Here is a 24346-nt window from a genome sequence, read left to right on the forward strand (position 1 = left end):
TATTATATGAAATATATTTTTTACATTATGTTTTTTTTATCTGCTGTACACCAAAATATTTAGAGATACCATTTAAAATGTATCACCATGTGTCAAATAAATCTCTAAACTGCTTTAACTTATAAAAAAATTTATCAACTTTTCTATGATATGCTGATTGAGATGCACCTGAAGTGGTTTACTCAGAATAGATCAATTTTCCCCTTTAGAAAATAAATATCTGCACAGATTTATATAAATATATCTGAAATACTTATGCCCCATGATTATCTACCTCTCTTAACAACCTATAAGTTATAAAAAATAAAAAAAATCAGAAACAAGTTCTTAGACAAAGAAAAAGGTACTCCATACAAATAGTGTAAAAAAGATTCAGTGTTTATTCCGTTTTCCTTCATACATATAAACTAAAACATCCAGCGATCTTTTGTTAAAAAACATATGATGATACGCATATGTGAAGGCTATGTATTCTGAAAACTGTCTCAGCGGTATGACAAAATCTAAACATTGTCCTATTGATGTCCCATTTTCCCCCTTTTCTTTTTGCTCTTGTCAGAGGTCAACCTCAAACAGCATGCGGTGGAATCAGGCGTTACTGTTGGATGTCACATTGATGCATTACAAGGCCCAGGAGGTCACGTCTCAGTAAACATACATTATCAAAACCCATAGAAGATGTGGGATGTTGACCCCAACAGACACTTTACACAGTGTATTCAGGAGGGGTGGGGGGTCACGTGACGACAAAGAGCAACTTTCCCGCAATGACTTTTCTTGTTGCAAATCAAAAGGGTCAAGCAATCAAGACTGGTCAGGCTCTGTGTCAAGCAGCGTTATCTCACATCGTCTTAGATGATCAATGAGAGAAAATGAGATAATCACAAGCTAAAATTGGCCTGTTAATGAAAGGAGGCTGTAGAAATATGGGGCTCAGAGAGCAACTCAATTTAGAGAAGGTTGGCTGGAACATTGAAAAGATACCTTGATCTGGATCACTTTGTTTAGATTATTAAATTGACACTACAATCCTGGCTTTATGTTTCTGGGAAAGAAGTTTTGTAGATTTAGCGAAACAATCCAGTAAATTCGTTGACTTAAAGGTATAGTGAAGGTTGTTTTTCTGGGTGTATCACCAAAATAAGTGGCCTTCCTAATTGTGAATCATTCTGTTGATATGTTTACGTAAGGCCATCCCACATACTCGTACCCATATTCACTTACCACTGGTGAGTCTGACATAGTGGGAAAAATTGAACTTTCGTACGCTTGTATGATCAATGCAAATAGCAATTTTTAAACAGAGATTGCACAAGGAGAAATGGGCTGGTGCATGCTCTCGCACGCGTTTAATAAGCGTTCTCTCTCGGGTGCAGGGTTGTGCATGTGCATTTTTTTTTAAAGTGGAGAGGGTAGGTCTTTTCAAAATATTGCAAAAATCCTCCACTATACCTTTAAATTTTTTGCGGCCCAATGGAACGCTTCATTCTTCAAAGACATTTTTACAGTACAATGACTTAATCTACATAAAATCTACAAACTACATAATGAATTATGAACTGTTTAGATGGAAAATTAAAACAGTATAATGATGACAGTACAATTCAGGCCAACATACTTGGTTAGAAACTCCAGAAGACTCATGTGGAGGCATCCACAATCTCCTGAATCAAAGACTACTTGACAAAGAGGTTTCAGTTTGTGAGACAGAAGGGTCAGCTGTCTAATCAACTTGTCAGCACAGGAGCGCCACATGGGATGATACCCTCCATTCATTTTTATTCTGTACACCTCTGACTTCCAGTACCAGAGTCTTGTCATCTGCAGAAATACTCAGATGACTCTGCAGTCATTGTGTGCACCAAAAATGGACAAGAAGCTGAGTACAGAGAGCTAGGGAACAGCTTAGCTAAATGGTGTGGAAACAATCATCCAATCCTGAATGCCAACAAAACAAGGGACACAATTGTAGATTTCAGAAGAAACAGGAAAAGTTTAATCCTGTTAATATCATAGGAAAAGAAGTGCAGTGGTATTAACAAAATTGGGTGTTCACCTGGACAACAAACTTGTCTGGAGATACAACTGTGACACCATCTACAAGATGGGACAGAGCAGACTGTACTTCCTAAGATAGCTCAGGTCCTCTGTGTTTGCATCAACATTCTGCATATCCTCTAAGTCCGTTATGGAGAGTGTGGCCTCTTCTGACTTCATCTGCTGGGGTAATCAGTGCAAATATAAAGAAGCTCAACAGGTTGATACACAAGGCTGGCTCTGTTCTAGGAACTTCTCTAGAGCCTCTGGAGATTATTTCACAAATAAGTAGAAATTATTAAGTGAACATTATGGACAACAGTGAACATTCTCTTCAGAGGATTAAGCAACATCAGAGTGTCTTCAATCAAAGGCTTCTTCAGTTTAAAACGAATAAAGATCCTTCCTGCTTACAACTCTCAAAATCTACAACTCATTGAAGAAATGCCAATGAGTTATTTCAACCTTTTAATTTCTATTTAAGAATAATTTTTGAATTGAGTGACTGCCTCAACCCTGACCTGACACTATTGTCAAATAGTTGGGTTAACAACCCAAACTGTTTTTTACTCAGTCTTAACAGGCCCCATTTGTAAATAAGATCCCCCTTTAGATAAATCATAAACTAATTTACAATTTCTTCATGGTGACATACCCTAGTATTCCTCGACTGGTGGTATCAGCGTCAAGAAATCCTTTAAACAGAAACTTTCCAACTAAAGGAAGTAGTTCAAAAGATCTTGAAAGGAAACAATGTTTCACAATCTTAAGAAATTCGAGAATAAATCAAAATCATACTTATGTATAAGACTGGAAGGGTTTATAAAGCTTTTTCTAAGGGTTTGGGACTCCAGGAAACTAAGTCAATTTTAGCCCCCAAAAAAACAAGAGCAGTGTTTTTTGGTCTCCCAAGAATGGCCACCCAATCAAAAGTACTAGTAGAGCATTCCAGAATGACTGAACATTTTCTAGCTTGACCATGGCCTGGATGAGTGAGATTCTTCAGATATGTTGGACAATGTCTGGTCATCAGTGTCTCAAAACATAAGTAGAAGTATGCTGGGGAAGATTCTCAGTCATAGTTATTCCAAAAAAAGAAAGTTAACAATCCACCGAACTTTGTTTCCAAGTTTGAAAGACGTTTTGCTTCCCTTCCAGGATGCTTTTTGAAATCAAAATGTTTTCACATTTTGAATTGAAAATGTAGAGTAGAACTCGGGGGTCTAACCCAGTATTCTGGATTAAACCCATAACCTAAGACTGTTTTCCAATATAAACTGAGGAGTGAATTTGGCCATATTTAACCCAGAATATGTTTAGGAAAATAACCTTAAGCGACAAATTCATTCATCATTCATTCCAGGTGTTTGAATCAGAAACAAGACTTTCCTCAAAAGTTTATTTTGTGTAATTTCTGCAGCACAGAGACTCTATGACAGAAAGCATCTGATAAAAAACAGGTAGGTAACATTTTCTATTAAAATGTTTTCTTTTATTCACAAGACTCAAAAACAAACATATAAAAGGCACTTTGGAGAACAGCTCAGTTCTAACAAACCTACTTTCCTTTTTTTTTGTGAAAAATACTTAATGTTCTGTATGTGCATTGCGTCAAAAGGTACCATACCTGTGTAAACATATTACCACCTATAAGCTGCAGCATACCCCAATAAGCACCGTAAACAAGTGCGACACGAAAGAAAATTGGCTATAAATACATCATCATATCATAAATAACACTTTTTCCACAAAATACCTCATGCTTTGTACTATGTCCTGCTAACCAAAAAAAAAAAAAAAAGCCAAAAGTTCAATCGAACACATTTAAAATAAGAAAATGACCGAAAACATAAAATACAACATGGAAAAGAACATATTGCATAATCCTTCACTGTTATTTTATGTAAATTGATAGTTCAATACTTCTGCTACAAGTTTAAAAGCCAGTTTTAGCAAAGGAGTTCAGCAGGTTGAAAACCACATTTAGAGCTGGATAATTATTGCATTTTTTTGTTATGCAAGGGTATTGACTTGTAAACGGACTTATTTCATTCCCTCAAAGAAACCCTGTTACAGACTGAAGTGCTGAAATTACCACAGTGCCGTTTTATTCTACTTCCATAGCAGAAATATCCTGCTCATCATCAGATTTCTCAGGAGGCGGTTCATGGGGCTCTGGGGCATTTTGGCCATCTGATGCAGAACCAGGCTCGGTGGTTGTTACTGTGCCTGGCTCCTGGGCATCTGCTCCAAGAGGGGCATCAGCAGGCTTGGGATTTTCTAAGAATTAGAAAGGCGTTTTATTTTATCTTTGAATGCATTCAAAAAAAAAAAAAAAAAAAAAAAAAAAAGCACAGAAAGGAAAAAAAGAAAATGGATACAGATAATACTGCCACCACTGTCATTTCTGCCTTGTGCTTTAATTTATAAAAAAAAAAAAAAAAACAGATTTCCAAATGTAAGGCAAACTGATTGTGTCTCTATAATTCTGAGAGGGGATTTTCATACAATAATGACCATAATAAAAGATAAGGAATCATATGTTAGCCATTTAAAGCCTTAGTCCTTAGAGGTTTAGTGGAACAGGACTGGGAAAGAAAAAAAAAAAATAACTTTTTTTCCCCCCACCTGAATCACCTGAATCCAGCTGGTTCACTTCACCAGAAGCAGGGGATGATGAGCACTCCTCAGCTACCGGCACCCTCGGTTCAGCAGTGATCTCTGGGAGTCTAGGAGCCTGAGGTCTGGTCTTTCTTGCAGGATTAAAGAAGTAACAATATGCACATCGGAAGGCTGAAATGGCACAAATAAAAGCATCATACATCTAGCTAATACATACACTAACACTGCCAAACAGACAGATCAATCTAAATACATTTTCAACCAATGACACAATTTGCCTTGGATGCATGAACATTTCAGACTGATGCGACTTTGGGCATTCAATCGTGTTCTGCTTTCACTTACAGGAGCTGGTAGCAGTGGAGGCATTTAAGAGCCGTGTGATATACTGTCCTGCCAACCGCTAGAGGGCAAATGAAGGCACGGCATTTGATTGAGACTGATAAACAGCACCGCGATTCTCAAAGTCTTACCAATGTATTCAAATTCTTCTTTTAATGCCATGCCGTTATGGGAGGAACACTGCTGGCATACAAGAGCGTATCTACGAGAGAAGAAAGGCAATACAATAAAGACACATACAACTCTGAAATATGGGAGGATATGAAAGGGATCATAAACAAAAAATACAACTATGGAGTTAAATACTATTTTTAAGTCATCTGCACTTTCCTACTGATGTAACACCAAGTGAATTTAGATTTTATAAATATTAAAAAAGGGAAGCAATTACAACCGCTAATCCTAGCTGTACATTTGTTAAATTAATTAAAAAAATACATTAAAACCACAGTTCCCTCTAAAAGCATTGATTTCTCCAAAATATTTTGTCATTTTAGACAAGATCCCAAAGCTTTGTAAATCAGATTGACATGTCTACAAGTTGGTTTTTGCAAAACAGCAAGCCCAGTATGATTTAAAAAAAAAACAAAACAAAAAAGGGCTTGAAATTTTCCCCCCATTTGAATACCTGCTCTCAGAAAGGCCATATAGAAATACATATAGAATGTTTAACATCCATTGAGTTTTTTGCTGCTATCCAAATGACTGCCCAACATTTAATGCATGTACTTATTCCTTTCTTTCACGGTTGCAAACACTTCAAGTTACCGTATTAGCAGTCTTATTTGATTATTTCATTTTGTGTTGAGAAATGTTTGCATCAGCTTAAGAAAGGAACAAGAATTTTAACGTGTCATCTGAAAAATTAACCACATCAAGCTTAAACACCACCGGTCTAGTTTTTTAATCTTAATTTGAGTGTGCATTGACAGTTCAGGTTCTCACAAGGATTTTCTATGAGCATGGGGGGGGGGATAATTTCAGCTTGAAAGACCAACCATTTGGGAATCCTTCCAAGCCTGGTCACTTCACCACTGCTTTCAAAACTGGCTCTTTGTCTGCTAATAGGAGCGATAGCATGTGTGTTCACCTGCCTACAACACTCTGTCTGAAGGGCGCAGTGTTCATGTTTGCACTGTCCTTTTCTAACATTTATGTGCATATAAAGTAACCATCTAAAAATCTCAGTTGTCACTGCCGTTACGATCATTACAAGTCGGTGTATCTGCCTAATTTCAGTGTAATTTTGACAACTTCCAGTGTAACTAAAGTTTGTCCTAAAATGCACTGGAGAAAACCCTCAGGGATGGAGCCTAGATATCAGTCAAAGGGCCAATGCGCTCAAAAAAATAAATGAGTGCATCAGCCTGAATATGCTGGCAGGAACACTGAATAATACTATTCGTTTTTGGGGGAATATGAATGGAAACTGAAGATATCCAGGTAGGTATAAATACGGTTTTAGGTGCAAATCAAATTCTAAATAAAGGTTCATCCTATTTCAGCAAAGTTTTGGCAACATATCACACCTGTTCTGAGGGCCGTCTCCAACAAGATATTCAATGATTCTGTCCACTGCACCCCTATCCCTTGGGAGTATAGGTCTAGCCATGGGTGGACCTGGGGGGTGCATCCCTATAAGAGAGAGAAAAAAAAGAAGCAGTTTGTTAAATATACCTTTCCCTCTTAACTACTACACCTAAATGAAGAAAGCCAGCCTACAGTTTGAGAAACAGTTTGAAGCACAGAAGTTGACTGATTTTCCCAAATCCTGCATCTTTTTTCCTTAATGACGCCACACCTGATCTCACTCGGAAAACATGTTGTGAACCCCTGCTGAGTTGGTGGGTAGTAATTAATATAATCCAACATCAAGAGCAATCATAGGAAGATGACTGGTCATTTCTGTGAGACTTGGCAGAGTCTCAGTGTCCTGCTGCTTATTAATTTACCAACATATGGAAACTCTGTGGTGACTCTTTGTATCAAATTGCTTTTCACTTTCAATTTTCAACAGACGCAGGTGATAACATAAAGTCATGTAAGCCATTTGTGAGGTGTTCCCGATGCCAAAAGCAATTTCGGAAGGAATTATAAGGCACTTAGAGAGAACCCCACCACCGCTGCCCATGGAAGAAATGCAGATCCTATTAATTAATCATACTTACCGTTATGCAGCATTGTGCAAACCTCAGTTGGCATTCCACTTGGAAATTACAAAATAGAACTTCCTTTTCTTCAAAAACATCTATTTCACTATTTGTACTTATTTGTAATTTTTCCCTACAGAGATGTGATTACTTGGATATCAATTCAAGGTTTCATCAATTTAAACTACACAGATGTGTTCACATAAAAACCAGCCCAGTAAGAAGCTCTGCAGCATGCTCATGAGATATCTTTGTTTGAGAGTTGTTAAAGTTCCCAATGTAGGTGTAATCCCTTGATAGAAATCGTACATCACATAAATATCCAAGGAACTTTTAGATTTCATCCAAGCATTACCCAAAACTTAATGAATCTTATTAGGAATTTATGCAACACAAAAAGGTCTTTCATAAAAATCACAAAAAAAGCAACATTAAAACATGCTGCCTTTCTGCCTTATGGGTGCACTTCAAATGAGAATATGAGCATTACCCTAAACTGAAAAAAAAACATTTGCCATCCTTTCAGAACATCCACACCTTCAAGCCAAGCAACATGCTTCAAACTTAGAAAAATACTTTTCCATCCATAAGACAGAACACCCAATGGGACACGCATTCACTTTTTTGAAAAGAAAAAATGGGTAGTGAGGGGCATAGAGTTAGACATTTACATCAGACTTCAGAGACCACCACTTAACCAAGGAGCTGGTCTAAGGTTCCATCTTTTCTCCCAGTCCAACACAACTCTCAAAACTCTTCCCAATGAAGTTTTAGGACAATTAAAACCTTCACATGGACCAACATAGCAAGCCCAAGATAAAAAATGTGATCTGGGGGCGAACTGAACCCAGAAGATTAAAAGCTTGGCGTACACGTCACCAAGAACTACAGGTGCTGGTCATAAAATTAGAATATCATGAAAAAGTAGATTGATTTCAGTAATTCCATTTAAAAAGTGAAACTTGTATATTATATTCATACATTACATACAAACTCATATATTTCAGATGTTTATTTTGTTTAATTTTGATGATTACAAATGACAACAAATGAAAATCTCAAATTCATATCAGAAAATTAGAATATTGTGAAAAGGTTCAAAATTGATGGCCCCTGGTGCCACACTCTAATCAGCTAATTAACTCAAACCACCTGCAAAAGCCTTTAAATGGTCTTTCAGTCTAGTTCTATAGGCTACACAATCATGGGGAAGACTGCTGACTTGACAGTTGTCCAAAAGACGACCATCGACACCTTGCACAAGGAGGGCAAGACACAAAAGGTCATCGCTAAAGAGGCTGGCTGTTCACAGAGCTCAGTGTCCAAGCACATTAATAGAGAGGCGAAGGGAAGGAAAAGATGTGGTCGAAAAAAGTGTACAAGCAAGAGAGATAACCGCACCCTGGAGAGGATTGTGAAACAAAACCCATTCAAAAATGTGGGGGAGATTCACAAAGAGTGGACTGCAGCTGGAGTGAGTGCTTCAAGAACCACCACACACAGACGTATGAAAGACATGGGTTTCTGCTGTCGCATTCCTTGTGTCAAGCCACTCTTGAACCACAGACAGCGTCAGAAGCGTCTTGCCTGGGCTAAAGAGAAACAGGACTGGACTGCTGGTGAGTGGTCCAAAGTCATGTTCTCTGATGAAAGTAAAATTTTGCATTTCCTTTGGAAATCAAGGTCCCAGAGTCTGGAGGAAAAGAAGAGAGGCACTTCATCCACTTTGCTTGAAGTCCAGTGTAAAGTTTCCACAGTCAGTGATGGTTTGGGGTGCCATGTCATCTGCTGGTGTTGGTCCATTGTGTTTTCTGAGGTCCAGGGTCAACGCAGCCACATACCAGGAAGTTTTAGAGCACTTCATGCTTCCTGCAGCTGACCAACTTTTTGGAGATGCAGATTTCATTTTCCAACAGGACTTGGCACCTGCACACAGTGCCAAAGCTACCAGTACCTGGTTGAAGGACCATGGTATCCCTGTTCTTAATTGGCCAGCAAACTCTCCTGACCTTAACCCCATAGAAAATCTATGGGGTATTGTGAAGAAGAAGATGCAATACACCAGACCCAACAATTCAGAAGAGCTAAAAGCCACTATTAGAGCAACCTGGGCTATCATAACACCTGAGCAGTGCCACAGACTGATCGACTCCATGCCACGCCGCATTGCTGCAGTAATACAGGCCAAAGGAGGCCCAACTAAATACTGAGTGCTGTACATGCTCATACTTTTCATGTTCATACTTTTCAGTTGGCCAACATTTCTATAAATCCTTTGTTTTTATTGGTCTTCAGTAATATTCTAATTTTCTGATATGATGAATTTGAGATTTTCATTTGTTGTAATTTGTAATCATCAAAATTAAACAAAATAAACATCTGAAATATATGAGTTTGTATGTAATGTATGAATATAATATACAAGTTTCACTTTTTAAATGGAATTACTGAAATCAATCTACTTTTTCATGATATTCTAATTTTATGACCAGCACCTGTAAGAACCGAAGACCATCCCTGGAAGAAATACAAGGCTTTTAATCACCCCAGTTGCTTTTTTTCCACAGCCCCTTCCACCACCTACATATTGTTAGTAATCTAAAAGTTTAATTCACATTATGTTTTTCTCACCAACTGAGGCAGTGCTTTCTGTTACCATTTATCAACGCAATTATAGTAGTAAGTCTTTGGATATCTAGACATTTAATTGTTAAATTATTTGATATTTTTTTGTCATTCTATTTTTAATAAATCCTGTTAGCCATGCGTAATTTTGCATGCAAGCCAGAATGTTAAATTTGACTCTGAACAAAAAACATTAGCTTTATCATAAACTTGTTTTCTCTTTTGGTATGTCCCCTACATGGCTTACAGGATAACACGTCTTGTGAATCTCTTTCAACAAAGGTCATTTGACTAAATAAGCAACATCTGATGGCTATTGGCAGCTCTGGAGCGAACCCTGGGTTGCTTGTTGCTTTTCAGTTATTTAAATTTAAAACATTTTTTTTTTCCCCATTTCACAATCATGCTCCACTTCTTTTTTTGCACTAAAATCACCATAAAAAGGTTCATTTGTGATGAGGTGAATTATGAATACCTTTTGAAAGGTACCACATGCAATTTTATAGACTGTTTGCCTTTTTTAGTTCATAACATGTATAGGAAATGTTTCATGTGAAAATACTTTTTAATTCAATAGTCTGTAATTATCTTTTACAGCTGCTGCATTACATACCACAACCTTGGTGAAAACACAAACCACAGAGCTTTGAGCAACTGGGGATAAAAAACCGGGGATGAGTAAATCATACCTTAATCGACCACATTATGATCTGGTCCCATTGTGTGCAGGTAACTCACCGATTCCTGGAACAGGTGTTCCCGGGGTCATGGGCCTCCTCATCAAACTCTGCTGAGCAGCTACTGCTGACAGGCCCCTCTCTGGGGGTCCACCTGGAGCAGAATGGGAAGAACGGCCGGATCCAGAGGGGAGGGGAGGCCGGGTAGCAGAACCGACAGCAGGACTCTGAACCACCGTTGGGGTCTTTGGAGTGACAATCCGCTGACGGAGCTCTAAAAAGAAAGATTGTAGACCGCTAAATAGTAGGTAATCTCTGAGTTTAGATAGCTTTGAAAAGAGATCTTCAAACCCCTTCAGGGTCATTCTTACCCTGTCCTGGTTTGGGAGTCAACTGGGATCTGACTGGAGTGGATTCCAGTTCCTTGATACAAAACAGCAAGATACGTCAAGAATGTGATTTAGCAGCAGATTACTAGCAAAAATGATCAGAGAATAAGACAAAAACTGAAAACTTACATTTTGTTTCTTGGATTCAGGATCAAATCTTTCCAAAATCATTTTGGCATTTTTATACGTCTCAGTTTCCATAACTTCCTCAAGCTTGGAAAAAAAAAAATTTAAGTAGAATTCATCAAAGAATTGTGCGTGTTCATTAGGCTGTGCATTAGGGCTTTGGTCATTTGCACAAGACAACATCATAACAGTGAATCCCTTGGAATTATATTTGAAATAAAAACACTGAAGACTTGTGCATGTTTGCATTTAATATGAAGAATAATTGGATTCACTACTTCGATAATGGGGAGTGTGAAAATTCATCAGCCCTAATTATTGAAAGTTATTAGAACTTGACAGAGGATGACAAGTAATTCATCTGACTTTTTTTCCCCCTATACTAAACGCTATTAATTAAAGTGACATTAGCAGAGTGGCTGGCTGGGTTAAGTCAGTGTACCATTCACAAGCTGTCTCCACTAAATTTAAATAAGCTAAAATTGTGCAGCAAACTACACTGGTCTTTAATATGAGCCATGATAAAAAAGACATGCTAGCAATGATTTAGCAAGGTTGTTTAAAAATAACAATTTACTTTAAAATTTGTATAAAAGGATGCCTTACTATTTTCTTTTTCTGTTCCTTCAGTTCTTCCAGTTTTTCATCTAAAAAAAAAAAAAGAAATGTTTCAAATGCATTGTTTTGCAATACGAAAAACTTCAAAGATCAAGAAGGATCTTACTATTTTTCTCAGTTCTTCGAGAAAAAATAAACACAACTGCTTTACGAAGTATCCAAACTCTAAAAAGATTTCAAAAAAGATTGATTAGGTTTTTTTTTTAGACTTTAGAGAATGTGCGATCAAATATATGGCATACTTACAAAAATGGAAATAATACAAAGAGTGAAGCCAATATGAGTTGCCCCATTAACTGTTCAGGCAGGTACCATAAATACACAACAAGGAGGGTAGCCAAGTACAGCAGAGACGAGTAGAACAGCATTCCTCCAATCCATTTCTTTAACTGCCTTTGATACTTCTCACTGTAGTCTTCAAGAGTCTGGATTTCCTTTAAGGAAACAAAAACATTTCCCAAATTACATGTGAACAGTAGTTTAGTCCTCACGTTTAAACGAGTCAAACTTATAACCAGAACTTTGAAATATAGAAAACTATTAATGGTGACATACAGTAGCCTCTCATGATGCAAAGTAAATAAATACATGCGCCAAATAAACATTTTATCTATAGAGACATGGTATGACCAATTTACGAGGTGCACTACGTAGGGAATTCTGTTAGCTTAACTTGTCCAGCAGACAATCATCAACAGCATCCATAAAGAAAGTAAATGCAAACAGTGCCTTTGTTAAACAGCAGCTGTTCAGTTTGGGATATCCAAGAATAATAAGAGAAAGGAAGAAAATACATTGTACAAAAAGCTGAGCAACCAAACACAATAGCCACAGCCTTGAGGAATATTGGGAAGGAAATGCAATTTTGGTTGGGAAAGCTTCAGTGTGTGAGATGGCAAAATAAGCTTCTGCTTTGCAAAGGATATTTTTTTCAGTGTTAAGTCCACAGTCAAATGAACAGCTTCTAAAAGACAGTCTAATGCAAAACGCTTAATCTAAAATCATTAGTTGTCATTTGTGTTAATGTATGCAAGGTTGGTTCCTCTATGGTGGATCACATGCACACAAACACCAATTATTAGCAAGTTCAATGGATAGGAGTATCAAGTTAGGGGTTGGTTTTAAACGCATCTCCTTGGGAAGGAGGTTTTAAAAAGAGTCTGTTTTGTAGAGGCTTTGTGTCAATGGGACACCCTATCTACCAAAGATGTTTGTTTATAGATAAAACAAGCACATCTGGATGAGACCCAAGAAATAATTTGCTTGTTTTTAGCTGTGAGCCATAAATAAAAATGAACAAAAACTTGAAATAAATCACATTGTGCTAAAATCAATTTATATGATGCAAGTTATAGTGAGTTACTGAAATAAATTTACCTTTAAAGATATTCTAATGTCTTGAGATCAAGTATCCCTTTATACAACAATTAATGTGGTTTTATATATACAAACACATAATAAATGTATAACTATGTGTTTTTAATCCATGGATCGTTGCAGTCCAATTTGTCCAGTTGTTTGTGTCATGCATCCATATATTTTGTCAGGAGAGGGATAGTGCAGATGCAAGAGAAATTAGAGGAAACATACAGAGAAAGTAGAGAAAAACAAACACAGAAGAACTACTAGTAAACACATTTAACTTATATAATAGTTATATTAAAAAAATACTTGCATCCCCCCTCCTTCAAAATCCAAAATTTGATCCATGCCTACCACCCATTTTAAAGTTGAACTAGTTGAACTAGTAACTAATATTCTGATTCTGGAAATAGAAGCCCTGCGTGCTGACCAGGCTACCTAAAAATAGCTGCTGGACAGAATAGGACCAGCTCTTCGTCCCAGAGATGCCTCTGGAACACGTGTGTCCGTCACTCTAAGCAGTAAAAGAGCATATCTCACTTTCAGTCTTACAATACAGAAGATCATACAAGATTCTCGTTTCGTGTGCTGAAAAGCAGCAGAAAAACTATGTTCTGTACGACAGAATTACAGAGGTTGACACAAATAGGCCTAATTCCCATCGCTTCACAACCTAAATACCACTCCACATCTCTCTGACACGAAGATCTCTTGTGGTTACTGCTCCAAGGACGCAACTGAAAATAGCCCAACATTGGCTTACTTGCAATATAGCAGTAAAGCTCCATCACACAGCAAATTACTGACATTTACATTCAATCAAAAGGCTACATTCACCCCCAACATCAAAGCATCCAAAATGGACTGAAAGGAGCAGCTTTACTGGAAATATGAGTTTTCTTGACTTAGTAAAAATCAAAACCATATTATTTCACTTGCCTTAAACATAATTAAATGGACTACTGCAAGTTTGATAATATTAACTAGAAGTGCAACTGAAGTTTATGTCTGATAATTGATTTCTTGATTAATTGCAAATTCTGATAGCAAATGTACCTTAAGGGAGATTTTATTCAGGATTCAAACTAGGGGTGTGCAAAATAATCGTGATGATGATGCATCGTGATTCTAATTTTCGTGATCTACTGCATCGATTCTTGATGCCAAGAATCGATTATTAATTTAAAAAAATGAATAAATAAAATTGCATGAATGGTTGGCGAACATCAGCCAAAAACAAGTGCAATACCACTTCCAGTCCAGTAGATGTCGCTGCAAATGTGTTGACGCACGCTGCCTTGTGTCACAAGCATTTCCGGCTGTGGGATACTGTGCCGAGTCATTCAAAAACAAAACATGGAGGAGAAAATATTGCAATGCATCGCAATAATTCAAGTATCGTGATGCATCGTGATAGAATCGTATCGTGGCCTGTGAATCGTGATTCGAATCGAATCGTGACTTCTTTGGCAATACCCACCCCTAATTCAAACCAGGTAAAGTTCAAACTATGCATCCTAAATTCTGAAAGAGCATTTTTATGGACAAAAGAGATTTTTTATCTTCACTGGCAAAGCTTGTTAATATTTTTGACACTACTCTGAGTGAGCCGGTTTTCAGCTAATGGTATGTCTGTGTCTAGTTAACGGTCATTTGGTTACTAAATTGGCTTTACCTTTTCAAGTCGTTCCAACGTTTCAACAGTGGAAGGTTTAGCCTGTAGGGAAAGAAGAAATTAAATCATATTATTCATACCATTTTCTGAAACAAGTGTCCTTTTCGTACAAGGAGCTTAATCCTTTTGTTATTCATTAGCTTCTTTAAGTTGGGGAAAGAAAAGAAAAACCCATTAGAAACAACTTTTGTCTACATAAAAAAATATGTATTCCTCATTACCAGACAAATTAAAATATATTAAATGAAAAAATATAAAATTATTTCCATTTTGTTTTGAGCTCTTATACCATCTCTTCTTTATGATTGCTATCAAAAAAGGCTAATAAACTATATAAAAATCAGTTCCATTATAAATTCAGAAATAAATTTAACAGCTGTATTTGGATGAATATGTTAAAGCAAACAGCAGTGTCCTTTCAAAATAAAAAAAATAAAAAATTGGGCAAAATGTCTTTAAAATTAACAATGAAGCCGTTTTGGCTTTCCATGTCCTGTCCTCCCGAAGGCCACGCACCCACAACTGGCAACCAAGACAACCATTCAGAGTTCGTAACAATGGCAGCTAGGAGCTGGGAATAATATATTTGATGAAGACCGCAGTTTGACAGAGGGGCTGCTACAGAGCGCTCTGGAAAGCTCGTTTCCCCTTATGAGATCATAAGAGGAATGCTTTTCAAAGAGAAAATTTTAAGCACAAACAATGTAAGAATTTATTACATATTATGGTACCTTTAGGAGGTTAAACATTAAGAAGAACATGCTGTGGTTCAAATTATTTACTAATCTTGGTAGTATAGGCCCATTAGAACAATGAAACTCTCACCGTTTTGTGAAAGCCCTGCCATCCGAAAAGCCCACAGCTCAGTACACACCTTTGTGCGGCGTGGTTTGAAGCTCTTTATACTGATCAGACAGGTTTACTCTGACCGGCACAGACGTGACAAGTTATCAATTATTGCTAATCATTGTGAAAAGTTAACAATTCAAAATATTTGTTTTTTGTTTTTTCTGAACCTGCAGAGCCTCTGCTTTAAGTTTTTTTGGTTCAGTGATCCAAATGATTTTCATATTAGACAAATTAGGTAATTTTATACACCCTTGTATTTACATTACATAAAATTTTCATTTTTTTTACCTCGGTTTATAAACAGTTGAAGACAGCCAATGTGACAGCACTACATTTATTAGGCTACTTGTTTATTAGCAGTTTGGCACTATAGCAGTTACAGCTATAATTTCTAAATTAATATATACCCGATACTTCTGCAAAACTTTCCAGGCTGCTATTGAATCTGCTGGAGCACCATTGTGAATACCCGGTTTTCTTTTTCTGGGCTGTAGTTTGAGAGCAATATCTGAGAATCTCCGAAGAAACTAACCTAGTGCAGAATATATATATATATATATATATATATTTTTTTTAAACGAGAGGGGGAAAACTGGAACATCTCAGCACGTGTACGAACAGTGAGGAAAATAAGTATTCGAACACTCCACTATTTTGAAAGTTCTCCCACTTAGAAATTATGGAGGAGGTTGGAAATTGTCGTCGTAAGTGCATGTCTACTGTGAAACAATAAAAAAAAATTATAATCCAAATATCAGAAAACATTATTATTTTAAACCTATTTATATGATACAGCTGTAAATAAGTGTTTCAAAACCTGTCTATCAGCTAGAAATCTGACCCTCAAAGTCTGCATTCAAAATGCGCACCTCCACTCCATTTAACATCTTAAATTAGATACACCTGTTAGAGCTCGTTAGTTGCATTAAGACACCTATCCACCCCATACAATCAGTAAGATTTCCAACTACTAACATGGGAAAGACCAAAGAACTGTCTAAAGCACTAGAGATGAAATTAGACACCTCCATGAGGCTGGAAAGGGCTACGGGGAAATTGCCAAGCAGCTTTGTGAAAAAACGTTCACTGTTGGAGCAATTATTAGAAAATGGAAGAGGCTAAACACCACTGTCCCTTGGACTGGGGCTTCATGAGATCTCACCTCATGGAGCCTCAATGATGAACTACACGAAGGGGGGAGCTGGTCAATGACCTGACAAGAGCTGTGACCACCATTTCCAAGGTTATTGTTGGTAATACAATAAGACATCATGGTTTAAAATCATGCATGGTGCAGAAGGTTCCCCTGCTTAAACCAGAGCATGTCAAGGCCCGTCTTAAGTTTGCCAAGGATCATTTGGATTATCCAGATGAGTCATGAGAGAAGTGTCATGTGGTCAGATAAGACCAATATAGAACTTTTGGGTCATAACTCCACTAACCGTGTTTGGAGGAAGAAGAATGATGAGAACCATCCCAAGAACACAATCCCTACTGTGAAGCAAGAATGTGGTAGCATCATACTTTGGGTTCTTTTTTTTTTTGCACATGGGACAGGGAGACTGCACTGTATTTAGGAGAGAAGGATTGGGGCCATGTATTGCTAGATACTGGGAAACAACCTCCTTCCCTCAGTTAGCGCATTGAGGATGGGTGTTCCGACATGACAATGAATCTTTGGAGGGAGCTCAAATTCTATGTTTCTCAGCGAAAGCCCAAAAACATGACTGATCTAGAGAAGATCTGTATAGAGGAGTGGGCCAAAATCCCGGTTAAAAAATAAAAAATAAAACAAAAATAAAAATACAGGAAATGTTTTACCTCTGTAATTGCAACTAAAGGCAACCGTACCATATATCAATATTGATTTTCTCAGTTGTTCAAATACTTATTTGCAGCTGTATCATACAAATAAAAAGTAAAAAAAAAAACATATTGCATTTTCTGGATTTTTTCTTTTTTTAAATGGGAATCCATTTGTTTTGAACTGAGAAACAAACTGAGAAACCATTTGCAGGATGAGCCTAGGAGCATTACCATGGTGCTCTTTGACATTTAGTTTACAATGGAGCTCTTTATACATGACTAAAGAAAACCAAAATATGTTTCATAGAAAAGAATAACTTAATTTGATTGTTTTGTCACTGTAACTTAGACAAAAATCGCACAATATATTTAAAACAAAGAGTGGACTGTAAAAACGTGGGCTCCAAAACTGCTTTTAGAAGATTTCTGAACTTCAATATAATTGGATTTATCCTGTGTACCTACTTAACTGTAAAAAAAAAATATAAAGTACATTTAAAATACATCACTTTGCAAAACACCTATATCATAAAGTTTAAGTTGAATGCCAAAGGGATATCTGAAAAACAATGTAGCTGTTGATGCAATTAATGTACACAAATAACCATAAATGCAAATATTAGATGGTTGCAACAGTGCAACTGTTGGAATGAGATAACATTTTTACATTTACCAGTCACATTCAGAAGTCAGGATGAAATAACTCGAAGATAACATGTAAGTTAAAGATTTACAGCACTGTGATACAGATGTATCGCAATAAATCCAAACTATATTATAATATTAATCACAGACCATAATGTCTAGGCCTAGGCTGCAGATAATAACAGTGGGATGGCCACTGTCCCAATTGCCATGTGAACAGACTCCTTGGTTTGGTGCTTTAAGCATGTCAATGAACCCATCATACTGATGTATTGAAGGACTGGTACTAAAACATGCATAATTTGGAATATATTTGCAGGTTTGCATCATCATATCTGAAGTCCATAGATTAAATGCAACTTTTTCTATAAAAACACCCCTTAATCCATACTCAGTAGTTGCATTTTAAATAATAGAGTTATCTCTTTGATGCTACTTGTTTTTGCATCAAGATGGATCATAGGTAGTTTATGTGAAGTAGATGCAACCATCTAACCTGAAGACATAATTATGAATACAAACCCTCCATCGTGAAATTGCAGCCCCCATATTGATGACAAGGGGATGTTGCTTTTCCTCTTAGACGAGTCTTTGTCCGTTAGCCTCCTTAGTTTAATATCTCAACCTGCAGACAGCAGTGGTACACCATCAATATGTTTCAGCTCATTTGGAAATATGAAACAAATGTCTTCTTTTACAGAGAAAACTTTTTGGAGAAACTGAAACCACTCTCATTGAATCACATGAGCGTCCCGACCAAAACGGGAGGACAAACTACACCAAAAATATGCCACATTAGATAGTTTACCAGCTTTAACAGCCCACTTTCGACACCAACGTAGCAGCTGAACACAACATTTCAGTTAAACACGTTAATATTTTCTGCTATGGCTGCAGGAGGGGGGCTACCCCCCTGCTAGCTGCTTTTAGCTCATTAACGATGTAGCTCATAGACGTTAGCAACAAACAAAAAAAAAACTGTAACTTAACGCTACGTGGATAGTTGAAGGATGAAGTTTAAACAGCGTACAGTTAAAATAACCCTTTGAGCTAAAAACACAAGCACCTCTCGTCTGTTAGGGTTGATGTTTCTGTAGCTAACTATGTAGCCGTTAGCTCTAGCTAGCAATAATGGTCTTGTCCAACGCGTTTGATCACCAACAAGCTGATGATTCTGCAGATGCTGAAGTTAAAGCGGGGACAACCTGGACGTTTTCTATAGGGTATAAACAATGACGTTACCTTTGCAGTCGAGAAGTCCAGTTTTTGAGCAGCGTTCAGCAGAGCAGACCGTCCTGTACTTACTATGAGTCAAGAAAGGGGGAGTATCCTACTGACAGCCTGAGCACTGAGGAACAGGACTAACTGGGTTCGCCCGCCCTGTGGCGGCGCATTATCTTTCATTTATTTAATTGGAGCCACAAGGTACAAAAATACGGAAGAGGATTGGGGCCACTGAAAAAAGGGTTAACTGATTTTTTAAATTTATTTTAGTTTAATAGCCTATGGGAAAAAGTCAGAATTCTGAGATTAAAGTCAGAATTCAGAGATTGAAGTCAGAATTCTGAGATTAAAGTCAGAATTCTGACATTGAAGTCAGACATCTGAGATTGAAGTCAGACATCTGAGAAAAAAAGTCAGACATCTGAGATTAAAGTCAGAATTCTGAGATTAAAGTCAGAATTTTGAGAAAAAAGTCAGAATTCAGAGATTGAAGTCAGAATTCTGACTTTAATCTCAGAATTCTGACATTGAAGTCAGACATCTGAGATTGAAGTCAGAATTCTGAGATTAAAGTCAGAATTCTGAGATTAAAGTCAGAATTTTGAGAAAAAAGTCAGACATCTTAGATTAAAGTCATACATCTGAGATTAAAGTCAGAATTGTGAGATTAAAGTCAGAATTCTGAGACAATTCTGACAATTCTGAAAAGTTAACTGAAAAATCGGTTAACTTTTTTTTTTTTTTTTCAGTGGCCCTAATCTACTAAAACGCATGGCTGATGATAATTTTTCAGCTCTATCTTTTAACATTTAATTTAATTGACTACTGAACTTGTCTGTTGGTCAACGAGACCTCATAAAACTTTTTTAAGTTAGTGCTCAACATTTAAAAAAGAACTACGTGGACCAAATGTCCCTTTATTAGGCCAGCAGTGGAAGGGCCCATGGTGACTCTATGGGAGTTGTAGATATCTACAGATTAATTGAGGCGATCTGTTGGCCACACACCTATTAGTTGTGTACTCCGCAAACCTGATTTTTATAGAAGATGTGCTGTTGCTGAATAAGAGACATGAAAGTTTGACACATGCTATGAAGTGAACTCAGCTTACATGTTGAAGAAATTACTGTTATTATTTAAGACCATAAATGGTCTTACACAGGGACCAAAACCCTGATCAGACCGCTGGAAGAATAGAATAGAATAGAATAGAATAGAATAGAATAGAATAGAATAGAATAGAATAGAATAGAATAGAATAGAATAGAATAGTTTGGAAAAAATCATATGTGTTAAAATGACAGATTCAAAGTCCAGAAAATAAATCTGGAATGAGTGTGAACTCTCTTGTAAGCTAGAGACATACCAGAAAACCCTGCTGTTGAATCTGGAATGAAAGCTGGTTCTAAAACATATCTGCTCAGGTGAGATAAATCAGAAGCATGCCACACTTTTATTTAATATATATACTGTCATACATAAAGATATTTCCACTTCTTAGTGATGATCTAGACTTATCACATAATTTCCAAATAAAATACACATAAGTTTAATATTGTAACATAAAAATGTGCATGACTGGATGCAGATTTTGCGATAAAGTTTGCTGAGTTTTAAGCATGATAACCTTTGCTAATCATTGTAAATCCAAAGCATGGTTTATGCCCCCACTTTGAATGGTTGTTGTTGGAAAGCTAATAAATGTTATCATTCTTTTTTACAATTCTAACAGAAATTTTAATGGCTATCATTGTATTAAGGAAGTTCATATTCTCTGGTGAAATTCAATTTATTTTATGTTCTTAAAAATGAACCACAGCTTAAAGTATCTCCTTTTTTACATTTGATTTATATCCATGGTTTCACAAGCAGAGGATTTTTTAAATCGGTTAAAACTTTTCTAATGCAATCTTGCACAGAAAAAACAAAGAAATCCTAAAATCGGAATGATTCTTACAATCCCCTTTTTGCCAACAGGATGGTCCTCAGTCCAAGTCTTGTTGGAACAGAGTGATAGAAATCCTTGTAAAATCTTTTTAAATATGTTGTAACCCTTCTTTGACTTTGTTGCTCTCTTTAGCTCACCATTTAGGCCTTTGAACTGAGATGCAGAGGACAAGGATTGACTTAGCGTCTGCTGAATAATTTCTGTGGTGATCTGACCTAATCTTTTGAAACAAACGGCAAAAGCTAAGGGCACTACTAACCCACTACGGGTGGTTATTTGTTTTCAACTTCCTTATGTTGCATTTTTAAAATATAAAGTTTCATACAGATATGAATAAAATATCTTTGTTTCATGTCAAATCCGGCCAAATGTTTGCTGCAGAGAAGGTCAATCTTTAATCTCATTTAACCAAAGCACATGATTCCAGTTAAAGTCCAAGTGACATTTGGCAGACTTTATAGTTATACATTTTTAACAGATTGACAGGGACATTACTCATCCCAAAAAAATTAGTGATATGGTGTTGAGTGGTTGGCATGGAGACTTTGACCACAATATGCCACTCTTTAAAAAAAACATTACACAGAGCTTTGAAAGTTGTTTAATCTTTTCCACTTTGTGGTAACAACACTTAGTCTCCAAGGATGCCAAGATGATGGCTCAGACAAAACAGAAAAGCACAAACAGTATAAAAAAAAAACATCGTTTTAATCTGTGTAGTTGCAAAGAGAATGCTTCCACATTTAGACAATTATTATTATTTTTTTTAAACCTTTTTAGTATCTGAAGCAATGTGACCATTGCAACAGCTGTGTCCGATTGAGTTGCATTCTGTTCGGTATTGGTGGCACTTCACTCAGTTAGCCTTTTAATGATGTTAAAGTATTAAATTTGGGAAAATACCAAAGTAATTAAGATTTATTGTAGACTGACCCCATGATAGAAATAAAAAAGACTGCAGCTATTATCCAGCAGCTGTGGAGGTAAATCGGCCCTTGCTGAAATAATGGATCAACAACCTAACATTATTATTTTTAAAGCCATCTCATACCTTTTTAGCTGAACACCTAAACAGCAGCAGCTGAGGCAGTGAAGGTTTTCATTGATTTGATTTTATAAATGTTGGAGACACATTGTGGAGAAAACTGTATATAAAGACATCCTCATTAAGGGAGGCAATCCATGAATGTGTTCGGCTATAAAGGTAGTAAGGTGTCTTTTTCACCCAGACCTACTTGAACTGAGAAAGTTTACAATAAAACACTCTGCTCTGTTCAGTAAGTCAGACCATTAACAAATAAAATTAGGCTGACATGTTGTAATTCTTAGGTTGTTGGAACTACGGGAATTATTTGGTCTATTTTTTGTGTGGGGGTGTGTGTGGGGGTGTGTTTCTCCATTCAGTTCTTACATTATTTGAAGTCCACCCCCAGCTCCTCTACTTTCCTTCTTTCCTTCTGCCTCAGCTGTTTCTCACTTTTCACCTTGCTAGTTCCATATATGACACAGTCACCGTCCTCATGTTTAATTGAACAAGCGAACTGTTGGACAACATAACATACAATTTACAAGATGTCATCAATTTGAGGCCATTAAACTCTTGGCACAAAAGTCCTGAAGTTAAAATATCAGTCAAATGCAGAAGTCCAATAGCCAAGTCCAGACACTTAAAAACCCCATCTCCAAAAGGATCAAGATTTATTCAACAGACCATTCTTTAATATACAGTATGTGTCTTTGTGTTTTCCAGTGAGTTAAAATAACCCTAGGAGCCATATATATATAATATGTCTGATTCTGATTCTGATACATATATACATACATAATGGCAAGACACTTGCACAAGTCTCCATCAAATGTGACATATACCAAGGGGATGCGCAATCCCCACTGCTGTTCTGCATAGCTATGAACCCCCTCAGCCAAGTAATCAACAAGACTGGTTATGGATACCAACTCAGGAATGGGGCCACCATCAGTCACCTCCTCTTCATGGATGACATCAAGCTGTATCCTAAGAATCAGCAAGAAGGTGACTCACCTATCTATATCAGATGGATCTACAGCACAGATATTGTCATTCGAACTGGAGAAGTGTGGTCAGACGGTGACTAAGAGAGGGAAGTTAATCCACACAGAGGGGATCTAACTCCCAGAAATCAGTCATTGAAGACAGTTACAAGTATCTTGGAATCCCACAAGCAAATGGTAACCTCGATGAGGTGACAAAGAAAGCTGCTACAGCCAAATACCTCCAACGAGTGAGGCAGGTCCTAGAGACCAGCCCAATGGCAGGAACAAATCCCAGGCAATAAATAGCTAACCTCTACAACTAATCAGATACCCTGCAGGAACAATAAGCTGGCTAAAGGATGAGATACAGGCCAAGGATGGATAAGAAAGTTCCTAAGCATGCACTTAGGGTTCCACCCCAAATCCAGCATCCTGAGACTATATGCTAGCCGTAAGGAAGGAGGCCGAGGACTAGTGAGTGTGAGAGCCACTATCCAGGTTGAAACATCCAAGATCCATAAGTATATCAAGGACAAGGTTCCAAGACATGGCATGCTCAGTCAATGTCACAGACAATCAGGAACAGAAGATGATTTGCTGGAGGTGCCGTCATGGGAGGACAAGCCCCTACAAGATGTACCACCAAAATATAACTGAAGTGGTATCATATCAGGAAATCATACCAATGACTAGACAGAGCTGGACTAAAGGACACCACAGAGGCACTCATCATGGCTGCACATGAGCAGGCCCTCAGCACCAGAGCAACAAGTGCCCAGATCTACCACACCAGACAAGACCCCAGCTGCAGACTGTGCAAAGAGGCCCCTGAAACAATCCATCATATAACTGTAGGGTGTAAGATGCTAGCAGGCAAAGCTTACATTGTGTGCCATAAGTGGCTGGTATAGTGTACAGGAACATCTGTGCAGTTTATGGGCTGGAAACCCCACGTTCAAAGTGGGAAACACTTCCAAAGGTGGAGAGAATGACTGAGCCAAGATCCTGTGGGACTTCCAGACGAACAGAATGGTAATGGAAAACCAACTTGAGATTTTGGTGGTGGACAAAAAGCAGAGGAAATCTGTTGTGGTAGACTGCAATACCAAGTGACTGCAACATCAGGAAAAGTGAACATGAGAAACTAAATAAATACCCGGGGCTCAGAGAAGAGCTGGAGGAGACCTGGAAGCTAAATACATCAGAGGTGCCCGTGGTCGTGGAGGAGTGGCTACAGC

The 24346-nt window shown here is 37.3% G+C and overlaps 1 protein-coding gene across 3 annotated transcripts; it reads right to left on the reverse strand.

Annotated features, from left to right (window-relative positions):
- Positions 1-3422: 3422 nt before the first annotated feature.
- Positions 3423-19304, reverse strand: lnpa (limb and neural patterns a). 3 transcript variants are annotated; one of them, XM_038280193.1, is made up of 13 exons: positions 19166-19304; positions 18446-18548; positions 14624-14665; positions 11833-12020; positions 11693-11751; positions 11575-11615; positions 10972-11055; positions 10825-10876; positions 10515-10727; positions 6531-6636; positions 5133-5203; positions 4666-4830; positions 3423-4317 (listed from the first exon to the last, which is right to left on the reverse strand). In XM_038280193.1, exons 2-13 carry the CDS (start codon positions 18470-18472, stop codon positions 4145-4147), a joined length of 1221 nt encoding a protein of 406 aa, XP_038136121.1. In that variant the 5' UTR covers positions 18473-18548; positions 19166-19304; the 3' UTR covers positions 3423-4144. The 3 variants fall into 3 exon arrangements, with proteins under 3 accessions (XP_038136121.1, XP_038136122.1, XP_038136123.1); XM_038280194.1 differs by lacking the exon at positions 19166-19304 and adding an exon at positions 18990-19014; XM_038280195.1 differs by having other exon boundaries at positions 4145-4317; positions 4675-4830.
- Between the last annotated feature and the right edge of the window lie 5042 nt (positions 19305-24346).

The sequence above is a fragment of the Cyprinodon tularosa genome, unplaced genomic scaffold, assembly GCF_016077235.1.
Source record: "Cyprinodon tularosa strain WSP-4 unplaced genomic scaffold, ASM1607723v1 ctg158, whole genome shotgun sequence".
NCBI lineage: Eukaryota > Metazoa > Chordata > Actinopteri > Cyprinodontiformes > Cyprinodontidae > Cyprinodon > Cyprinodon tularosa.

Coding starts and splice junctions, on each gene's coding strand:
- lnpa (XM_038280193.1), bottom strand. CDS start 18,472: ATGGGGGCTGCAATTTCACGATGGAGG. Junction 12,021..14,623: donor CGTTGGAACGACTTGAAAAG/GTAAAGCCAATT, acceptor GTTTCCTTAAAG/GAAATCCAGACTCTTGAAGA. Junction 4,831..5,132: donor AGAAGAATTTGAATACATTG/GTAAGACTTTGA, acceptor GTGCCATTTCAG/CCTTCCGATGTGCATATTGT.